Raw genomic sequence first — 11045 nt, forward strand, 5'->3', positions numbered from 1 at the left:
TTAAAATCTGTTTTCCTCACTTTTCACATTAATTGAAGGTGGTTAGAAAAGTCTCCCGGCTTTTCCCTTTTCGTGTTTCTAGAAACTGTAGGAGCCTCTTTCCAGGACAAACTATCCGCACCATACGTGACGTTTTGTTTGTTGTCAGAGCCTCTTAGCCCTTCAGATAAAACCCTGTGTGTGTTAGCTTCCGTCAGCAAAATCAGTGAGTCTAACTGCCCCGGGGGGAGTGGGGGTGCAACTGCTCACCCGTCACGGCCATCTGTGGGTCCTGGTGGCTTGGTTGTCGTGAGCAGAGACTTGTCACAATCAAACGTTCTGAACGATTACATGCCACGGTAGTGTCACGCTCCTGCACATGGTTAGGGGACTTCTGAACCTCTCGCCTTTGTGAGTGCGGTAACTCATAAATGTCTCGATTTCTTTCAATGGCAGCTTCTGGACTGCGACCAGGAGCTCTACAGGAACTTCCCGCTGGTGATCTCCGAGCGCTGGCAGCAGGAAGTGGTGGAGACCATTTATGAGGCGGTGAACGCAGACACGGATAAAATCGAGGCCAGGAAGAGAGCCAAAAATAAGCAGCTTGGCCACGAAGAAGGTAAAACAGCTCATGTCTCTCGTGAGGTTCCTGAGGCAATGGATTTTCAAAATGTCTTGTAAAGTTGAGAAAGTCTTTGGGTTACAAAGCACTCTCTGGTAGAGAGGGGAAATTTCATAAATTGTTTTAGTTCTGTCTTCTTGGAAGGATTCAGTATAATATTTCTCTTTTTTTTTAAGATTTTATTTATTTGTTTTTAGAGAAGGAAGGGAGGGAGAGAGAGAGAGAGAGAGAGAGAGAGAGAGAGAGAGAGAGGGAGGGAGAGAAACATCAATGTGCAGTTGCTGGGGGTTATGGCCTGCAACCCAGGCATGTATCCTGGCTGGGAATCGAACCTGCGATGCTTTGATTCACAGCCCACACTCAATCCACTGAGCTACACCAGCCAGGGCTTTCAGTGTAATATTTCGAAGCTGCAGTCAACATGTAAATGAGAATGCGTGGAGACGGTCAGCAGTGTTGTTAGCGTGTCCTCCTGGAGCGCTGGGGCTCCTCGGGAGGTTTCCCTGGACGGGCGAGTGTGACAGGGCCAGGGCCACCGTCCTGGGCGTCCTGGGGCCGGTGCACCTGCTCTGCTGAAGCTCCACCCTCACTGCCTGGCTGTGCTTCATCATTTTTGAACCAGAGGCCCACGTTTTCATTTTTTGCTCGGCCCTGCAAAACATGTGGCCAGTCCTGGTGAGGGACTTAGCGCTGCTTGTCACTTGTGAAGAGATACACGTGTGTTAACACACTCACGTTACAAACAGCATTAAGAAATGCCAACTCGTAGTTGTATTTACAAGTCCAGTGGCCTATTATGATTTTCAAAGTTGAATACATAACATTGAATATTAAATAGATCATTCTTTTTGACTCCCTAAATACTGTCTCTCTTTGATTTTTCTAAGATGTTATGGCTCTTGGATATTTGACCAGATTGTGATGGATGATTATGGCAGGATGCCCTTTTGTTTTGCCTCTCAGCAAAGACCTTTTGAGGTTAACTTTGTGTAATAGAACAACCTGGAACGGCTTCCCACTGTGGTTACTTTGGTGGGGGGTGTGGGAGCTTCGTGGTGAGGCCTGTGCGTCCTGCCCAGCGTTTCCCAGTAGCATGTGTCACCTGCCGGGAGGAGCACCCTTGGTCCTTGACGAGTCGCCCCTTGCTCACAAGCCCCCCGAGTGCGCCAGGCGGCCACCTCTGTTCCCCAGGGAAAGGGGCTTTGCCTCCAAGCTCTTCTGCAGAGGAAGGGTCCATGGAGATCACTGTGGATGGTGTTTGCTGTAGCAGGTGTCACTCAGAAGTGATGGAGTTCTAGTTCTGTCCAAGGTCATTTGCTCTGGGGAGGGCTGTGGTGTCACCAGAATCTAGACAGAGAAAAAAAAATACACCCCTCAATGTCCTTGCTGAAGTGTTTCCTTTTAATGAAAGCTATAATTAGAATGCCGAACAAATTAATGAACTTATCTTCATGTGTAAGTAATTAATTTGGGTATAACTAGGTCTCGGATGAAGATCTCAGAAGTCACCTTCACAGAACGAAATAGTCTGGGCTTAGGTCTCTGAGGTAAAAACGAGCAAGACTTAGACTTTAAATACACTTTAGAAATGCAGACACTTTCCCACTGAGATGGCACCTTGGGATCGCCGGGCGTCTCCGCTGCCCCTCCCCAGCCCGCCTTCTGTGGTTCTGTGCCCTCGGGCTCGCATCCTCGGAACACAGCGTGGGCGTGGCCTGCGCACCTGAGTCTGCATCTCCCCGAGGGCGAGCAGCAGTGTCGTCTTGCTCACTGCTGAGTCCTCGATGGCTGGAACCCGCTCAGCACCTCGCTGCTCACTCACTGTTGAATGAATGAGTGAGAGTGACTGATTCTAGCACTGTCACTCACGCTTTTAATGAAGGCAGAGCAAACCACTTAAAGGGAACCTTTTTTTTTTTGAGAGACAGTACATCGCTATAAAAAGGCACCCAGGACTCGTGTATATTAGCTTGGCCTCTGTACCTGGCCATCTGTTTGAGAGGTAAATACAATTTTAAGTCAAGGAACAAACAGCTTTGATCCTTGTGTTGCTTTAGCTTAGTTGGATATGAAAATTCCCATGCTGTTAGTATTCAGGGAGAAAAGGTCACGTAGAGGCAAAGGTTCTCGGAGCGAGGGCCCGATTGCCCCCTGCTCTTTGGTGCGCATTAGCTCTGCACCCTGAAAAGTGGTTTCGGAGCAGACGTCTGCCCGCTCAGAGCAGTAATCGGCCGCCGTGAACTGATCAGAAAGTGGAGATGCGACTGCTTGACATCAGAGCAAGAGCGGAAGAAACCTCCCTTCTTTAAATTCTGGTTCCCGTGCGTGCACAGACTGAAAGAATGATCTCTGTAGCACGTGAGCAACCAAGGCAAACAAACAGAAATTCGCAGGCACAGACAACAGTTCCCAGAGGGAAAGGGGGCTCAGGGGGGTGGGGGGGGCGTAATGAAGGGCAGAGGGGATCGAACACACGGTGATGGACGGAAGTCGGACTTCAGGCGGGAAGCACACAGTGCAGTGCACGGACGACGCAGAATCCCGCACCGGAAACACATGTGATGGTATCGACCAGTGTCACCCCAATATGTTTACAAGTTTTTGCAAAGAAGCAATGATTTCTACAACGCATATAGCTAGAAATCTGATTTTTCCAGAAAGGGTGTAATTCTTTTTTTTTTTCCTACGACTAATACAGACCTTCCGTTTCAGACCGTGTTTAACTTGCGGACGTTTTCTGTTCCTCAGATTACGCCCTGGGGAGAGACTGCATTATGCACGGGTACATGCTGAAACTGGGAAACCCGTTCCTGACTCAGTGGCAGCGCCGGTATTTTTACCTCTTTCCAAACAGGCTCGAATGGAGAGGAGAGGGCGAGTCTCGGGTGAGTCTCCTGCTTACCGCCAAGCCCTCACTGCCGTTACACTGAGTGCCGTGTGGTTATTCCGCATTGCCGGCGTGTTCTGCAAAATATCCTCCAAAGCTCTGTGCATCGGTTTTAACTTGTGTGTGTGTGAGAGTTAGACGTTCAAACGGTAAGTTTTAGACGCCCGAGTCAAGGAAGGATCTGGCGATGTCTGCACATAGAAGGTGTTGCTCAGTGAGGCCCAAAGCAGACAGGTTGGAAGAAGGCTGGAGAACAGTTGGGTAGATCCAAAGAGAGAAAACACCTAGGACTTCGAGTCAAACGGAGGTGTTTAAATCCATTGCTGGGCGGCTCGGGGACTTTGAGGCCGTTACACTGACTCCCTGAGCCGTCTCCTCATCCGTAAAGTGGGAGGAATAGAAGACGTAACAGCCATTACACCCTTTTGCAGATTCGCCTTCAGCGAGGTGCTGTTTAAAACAGCCATTTAATACGTAGCAACCTTTGGGGGCCCAACTCGTATTTTATGAAGAGGGAGCTGGGGCATAGAGAGGGAAGGTCTGGCACCCACGACACAGCCGGACGGCTCCGTGCGGGGTGATCTGACCGGGACCCGCCTGTGCACTCAGCGTCTCCCTGCACAGCCGGCCTCCCGTGGCAGGGGACACGTGACAGGAGGCACGTGGTGCTGGGCCCCAAGGCAGTCAGCAAACCAAACCTCCTGTTGTCCCTGCCTCGCCGGAAGCGTGTAGGTGGACTGCTTACGACAGACAGGAAGATACAGCTGCTCCGTAAGGTCCTTGCGTGAGCTAATGCTCAGGAACGAGATAAAAAGCCTCTCTTGGTCCACACGATTCCTTCCAGCAGGCCAGGCAGCCTTCATCAGGCGCCTCCTGGGTGAGGAGCCCAGGGCCTGTCGCCATGGGGAGAATGTCTCTGCTGTTGGTTCCCAGGGTTCAAAGCGCGGCTGGTGTGTTGGCCCTGTCCCAGCAGGGCCCGTCCGTCCTCCAGCGGTCGGCAGCCTGGGGAGGGGGAAGCCCAGACCTTGGTCGGCTGCCCCGGGTGTGTTTTTTAAAGCCCGTTGGTGAGGTTGCTGTGTAATCGCGAGCGGCTGTTATATATTATGTTCTTTTTTTTTTCCTTTTTTTTAAATTGCTGTTCAAGCACAATTGTCTCCATTTCCCCCCCAGCACTCCCCACCATATTACATTCTTTATAAACGAACAAGATCTTCTCACTGTTACTAAGGCCATAAAAGGCATTTCGTAAAAATTAATGCACCTAGGATCTGAGTTAAAATTATTAAGACCCTTTGTGGAGGGTCCTGAATTATAACTCAGGTGCTGCTACGTATTATACAATAATGCAGTACGTAACATACATTGTAATGCATAGCTCTGTATGCACTCAGCACCTGAACTGTGATTCATATACAGTTTATGATTATTATTACTAGTATTATTATGTGTAATTCTGGATAATGAGGGCCCTGCGTACACTGGGCGCTGCTGTGCACTTTGGACAGAAATTGTCCCCCTTTCCAGGATATCTGAAAACTAAATAAAAATCTTCCTTTGCTCAACATCAGATGCAATGCGTTACGTAGTTTTGAGAGTAGGCGTTCAGTATTCTGTGTGAGAAGCTACCTAACGCACACGGGGGGATGGGCGGTGTCAGTGAGAAAAAAGCAGACGTGAGCGTCGATGACGGTGGTGCTCCCACTTGGGGTTCCTAGAGTGCTCCCCCAAACACGGGAGATGGTGGGTGAGGTGCTCCGGACACCGCAGCATGCCCCTCACGCAGTGAGGCTAAGGGCCTGGTGTGACAGTCTCCCGAGGACGTCGCCTGTGTTTACCACATCGTTCTGGTGTCCTGGAAGCAGCGGGAGCCAGCGCGCCGGCCTGGCCGAGCGTGTTCTGGGCGGCAGCTGAACCGCAGCCTCTCAGTGCAGCCCGGGCCCCCGTGAGTGACGGGAGCGAGCCCTGCTCCCTCACCGCGTGGCCGGCAGAGTCGAGAAGCACGTGTGATGCGGACTCCTGGGGTCCGAGGTCACTCAGACGCCGGGCCCGTGTGCAGGGAACAGCTGTGCTGTTGGGCCTCATACAGATGCTCCTTTCTTCGCAGGGAATTTTTTTTTTTGCGCTGTTATGACTTGAACTCTTGTGTGTGGCCTTTGTGAGTCCTCTCACCCCACTTCTAGAACATTGCCAAAGAAAGAAAAATGCCACATTTTCTTGTTTACTTTTCCTAAGTTGGTAGTTTTCAGTATTTTTTTTTTACTGATTTGACTTAAATCTTGAATGACTTGAAGTAATTGATGCTTTTTATTTTTTGGATTAGCAAAATTTGCTGACCATGGAGCAGATCGTGTCGGTGGAAGAAACTCAGATTAAAGACAAAAAGTGCATTTTGTTGAGGATAAAAGGAGGGAAGCAGTTTGTCCTGCAGTGTGAGGTGAGTCTTTGTCATTTTTTACGGGTGCAATTTAGAACAGTATCTGTCCATCTATCCATGTTCAGAAAAGATAAATTACTTCCAGAGAAGCAAATGTTAGCACACGGGAGGAGGAAGTCCGTGAGTTAATTCGATGACCCCGTCTGGAAACTCTGCCCAGTCATGACTCGGGGCCTGGAATTTTACTTGTTACATCATTTTCCAGATCGTGCAGCAGGTTTGAGTTGGAGGCTGGTCTATTTAAATAAACGTAAGATACCAGAGTGACCAGTAGTAGATACAAACATGCGTGTAGTTACCTCCTTACCACCTGTGAAGATGTGTTCAATTCGTCACAGCTCCTCAGCTGCGATGGTTCTGACTTGAGTTGGGTTGGAAACCAGGGAGCGTGGGTAATCTCTGGACCGACACCAGCCGCGGTCTCGGTGGGGTGGTGCGGGGACTGTCTCCTCCACAGGGACCCCCAGTGGATACACTGAGGGCGGGGGGGGGAGCGCAGAGGCCCCTGGCCACCACCAGCAGCAGCGCCCACGTGTGTTGGCACAATGCAGCGTGCTGTCACGCCCTCTCTGTGTGTTTCCATTCAGAGCGACCCCGAGTTTGTGCAGTGGAAGAAAGAGCTGACGGAAACGTTCACCGAGGCCCAGCGGGTGCTGCGGCGCGCCCCCAAGTTCCTCAACAGGCCCCGGCTGGGTGTCGTGGAGCTCTCGAAGCCGCCCCTCTGCCACAGGAACAGCAATGGCCTCTGACACCCCGGGCGGGGCGGGTCCTGGCCCCGACGGGGCCTTGAGGAAGTCCACACCGGGCGTCTCCAGCCCTTGGAGGGGAGCCTTCCGGAGGAGGACGAGGAGCAGAGGGTGGCCCACCCCTTTCCGGGGTTCTCCCGCCGCTGGGGAGACCCCGGACGGACGCTGAGACACTCCTAATAGGAGTCGTGACCTTGCTCAGGCCTGGGGCCGCCTCCCCCCTCTGCAGAGCGCCGCCCGCGCCGTCCCACTGTCCACACGCAAAACTACTGAAGAAGAGGAAGTTTTCTCTTTGCTACACACTCATTTTGGTACCTACGAACCCTGAACTCGAGGCGACTCCTACTTATCACTTGGATTCTTACGTCCGATATCAAACATACCTTCGACTCGCCAAGAGGGAACGTAACTGCCCGCAGTGTCGGGCCATCGGTCGTCCCGGTGCGGCCACGTTTCACCCATGAACAGTCACTGCCGGTTCCGTGTGTCTTTGCCGCGAGCTGCTGGGGGTGGGGGCCGGCCGGGGCTTCCTCTGTGCGCGTCAGAGCCCCCGTCGTGGCCTGGGGCTGAAAGCCGAAGGCGGTCCCTGCACAGGCGGCACTGGGGCCCCCGCAGGTGCGGGTCTGCCTCGGCCGGGGGCCCGCAGTCCGAGGGGAGCAGAGGGAGCGCGCCCGCAGAGCCCCCGGGGGCCCCTCAGCACCGAGGGCGCTCCGAGGTAGACCATCGGGAACGTTTACAGCGACTCTGGGGGAGGGAGAGGCAGGCGGGTGTTAAATTCAGGGCAATAACGACTGTCAGAAATCGCGTTCGGGGCTGAGGCTGCGGGGTGTCCCCTCTCAGGCCGTGGTGTGACACGGTAGTTCTGGATCCCTCTGCCCGACCCCAGAAAACATATCAGCGACGGATGTGCAAGGGAAGGAGACTGTCTCACCTCTTAGTATAATTTAAAATGAAGTTTCTTGAAAAAAGAATGAATGTGTCAAAATGGGTCAGCTGTGTATGTGGACTTTACGTTGTCATCTACCTGTCGTCAGTGACTAACCCTTCACTCCGGGCGGGTGTGCGGTGACCGTGACGTGGGAGCGTGAAGATGGTCCCCCGATCTCAGCAGCGGCCTCTCCCCGGCGAGTGCCCTGCCCCCCTCCCGCCCCGGGAATGCTGGCGGATGAGAGCAGGGAGTTTCCCCCAACACCTTCCGTGTCGTCAGACGAAAAGGTCATGATCATGATGACTTTGAAAGTCCACCTGCTTGTCCTGCTCGTAGTGCAGTCGCATGTACGTTGCCAGGTCAACCACTAACAAACAGTACACGTGACTCGCCCCCCAGTCGTCCTGTCCGTGGTATTCTTGGCGGCTCCCCATCTCCATGCACTTCCCTGCCATGTTCCCTGGGACAGAGAGCGCTGTGTGAAGGAAAGTCTGTTTTCAGAGTTGGGAAGATGATTACCGAAAGTGTCTTTTATTTTTCATGGGAGTTACTTTGGAAAAGAAATTTGGAGGGTCACCGTCCATCTCAACTGTTCACTGGAGTTTAAACGGACACACTGCCGTCTGCCGTCTGCTGTTTCCAGCACAGGGGGCGGGGTGTGGCCTGCAGTCCTGGTTCGGAAAGGGAAGAACCGTCATTAAGTTCTGGGTTTTTTTTTTTAAAAAAAAGGCCGAAAAGCCCACCGAGACAGAAGAGCGGTTTGTAAAGAGGGAGGGTGCCCCGGCTTGTTGCCACCCCCGCCACGGCAGACACACACGAGCATGCAGAATCGAGGGGTCTCCCAGCTGCTCTGCAGAAGGCACCTGGGCCCCTCAGGGTCTGGGCGTGGTGCCCCACATTGCCTGGCCGGGGTATTAGCCTCACCAACTCGCTTCTCTGTAGAAGGTACAATTTTTGCTCTGGCATGGAAGGGAAGGTGAATCTCTTAGAAATTTAGAAATGGCTCGTTAGAAATAGGAACTGGAATCAGATGGCCCAGGAACCCTTACGCCCTGACTTACCCCAAGTAAGCTTTTCCGTTCCCCCAGCTCACACCTGGTATGCAACAGTGTGGCTGAGAAGGATGTTACCTGCATGGGGGGAGGTTATGACGGTGCTCCGTGCCGGGGGGTGGAGGTGGGGTGGCAGCTCGCTTGGGCAGGTCTCTGGGATGTGGGGCTCCAGTTTGGCAGTCCTGCGGGGGCCGGTCTGGTGCCCGAGGCCTTGGCCCTTCTGGCGGGGGAAATGTCCCTGCTACCAGACGGGAGACACCCCTGGGCACCTGTGGGTCGGTCAGCACCCGGTGCCAGCGCTGCCAAAGGCCATCGATGTGGAAGTCCGGGTGTACGTGGCTGTTTCAGGCGGTATTAAGTGTCATTCCCAGATGTTTGACCCTTACTGTGTTTGGGCCATTAAAAAAAGAAAAAATTCTGCACAAGTTGTCTCGTTATTTTAGAGATATATATACGAGTATGTTTAAATGGTTGGGGTACTTAACCGCTGTCAAAGAAGATGATTGAATTGATATTATTTTTATACAGTTATGTTATAATAAGTATTTAATAATTCAGAGGAATCAAAGTAAAATCTAAAAATAGGTTGCTTAAGCTGCTATACAATATATATGGAGAAAATTTAAAACTTTCATGAATCTGAGGTCATTTTTTTTTTTAACCTAAAACACTCTCTTCGGTGCATTTATCCCTCCCATCATGATTTTTTCTTTTATATGATATTTAAAGATGATGTTTCAGCAAAACTTGTAGGAATCAGCTCTTATGTCACTGCTGCCTCGGATGTTCCTTCCCTCGTGCCTCTGATTGGTCGGTTCACTGAAGTTGCTGCTTGGATTCTGTGTCTGAAAAGGAAGGGCCGGAGGTCAAGGTGCACGGAGGAGGGGAAGCTCGGACGGTGCACCAGGCCCAGGAAGACTGCAACAGCAAACGGCGACGTGCTTTAAGCAAGGTTTACTCTGCTTTGCAGTTGGACATACATCGTAAAATATCAGAAGCAGTTGTTTTAAGGCCCTCAATGACCATTAAAAAAATATCATTTACCAATTAACAGTATGATTCAACTAGATTAAAAAGGCCAAAGTGTGCTTTGTCTGGTAATGATTTTTTATTTCATTCAGGATTATAGTTGGACCAATTCAAGACACTGGATTTGTCAGTGGAATTGATTTTCCTGATGTTTCAAAATGTTAACCTAGAGAGAAATAAAAGCAAAATTCTCAAAGCTGGATTTTTTTGGATTGATGTAAGTCTGTAAAAAAACAAACAAACTTGGAAGTGTGTTGGTTTAAGTTCATACTTACCTTGTGCAGTTTAATCATATGTGATTTTTTTTTCGTCGTCATGTTGAGGGACGTGCTTCGGTGTCATTCAGAGATGCTTGACGAATTAACTGCTCCCCATCGGGCGACAGACCTGTCGTTTCTACCCAGACAGGAGTTGGGCGTCCCTGGGGTCTGTGCCAGGTGGCGGCTGGAGGGGGGTGGACTGGGTGTCACAGGGAGAGCAGTGGGAGAAATGGGGAAAAAATCATTCCTTTGCCACCATCAAGCACACTGATTACAGAGAAGTCGGCTAGTGATTATTTTGAAACTTGGTCCCTTTATTTTTGAACGTGGAGCTGCCTAAGTTCTGAAGAAGCCCTTTGCTGTCTCCACGAGAACCTTCTGTTGAAACTAAGTTGCTGCCACGTGTCATTGAGCATCTTCAGGAAGGCTCAGGGGCCCCGGAGCTAAAGCCCCGTCTCAGTGTGTGTGTGTGTGCCTTGCGGCCGTAGGGAGGACCACGGCATCTGGGTGGCTGTGGGTGCTGGGTGCATTCCCCCGTCGGTCAGTTTCGGACATGACTGCAGACCCATTGAAACTGCAGTAGAACCCCCAGAAAAACAGGACTGAGCCTGCTGCTGAAGCTGTACCCATTTCTAGAGTGAGCTCGGATGGTTCGAGTTTTCAAGACTCTAATTTCTAAAGCTGTAACATGGTAAGGTTGACTTCAGAGGCTGGAATTAACTTAGATTCATGTTAATGTAATTTTTTCTTAAATGCAGGCCACATTTAAAAAAAATTACAGTAGAATTCACAGAAGTTGAACTCTGAAAAGATAATCCTTTGTTTTCTCAAGTCAGTGTGGGCTTTCCGTTTCCTTTGTCCTCAGAGATAAGAGGAACAGGTTCCCCCTCAGGGCAGCATCCAAAGGCCCCAGGGTACCAAGAACCAGCACCCTTGCTGCCTCGGGGGGGCCCCACTCCCGACCTGCCTGGGTTGGTGGTGGCCGGTAAATGCGGCACCCCACCGTTTAGTTGCCTTTATTCAAACACACACACACTACAGAAAATGGGTTAGCAGTATATGCATTTCATCAAAATACATGAAAAAAACCCCTGCATTTTAGAATGAA

The 11045-nt window shown here is 51.1% G+C and overlaps 1 protein-coding gene across 2 annotated transcripts in view; it reads left to right on the forward strand.

Moving 5' to 3' along the window:
- The window catches only part of GRK3 (G protein-coupled receptor kinase 3), a 114366-nt gene extending 103682 nt beyond the window's left edge, over nucleotides 1-10684 (forward strand). For both annotated transcript variants that reach the window (XM_028527900.2, XM_036014533.1), the window contains 4 exons: nucleotides 436-598; nucleotides 3350-3486; nucleotides 5809-5922; nucleotides 6510-10684. In XM_028527900.2, coding sequence (XP_028383701.1) covers nucleotides 436-598; nucleotides 3350-3486; nucleotides 5809-5922; nucleotides 6510-6671 — 576 coding nt within the window. In that variant the 3' untranslated portion in view covers nucleotides 6672-10684. The remainder of the gene's footprint in view (nucleotides 1-435; nucleotides 599-3349; nucleotides 3487-5808; nucleotides 5923-6509) is intronic.
- The last annotated feature ends 361 nt before the right edge of the window (nucleotides 10685-11045 follow it).

Source organism: Phyllostomus discolor, chromosome 13 (assembly GCF_004126475.2).
Source record: "Phyllostomus discolor isolate MPI-MPIP mPhyDis1 chromosome 13, mPhyDis1.pri.v3, whole genome shotgun sequence".
Lineage (NCBI taxonomy): Eukaryota > Metazoa > Chordata > Mammalia > Chiroptera > Phyllostomidae > Phyllostomus > Phyllostomus discolor.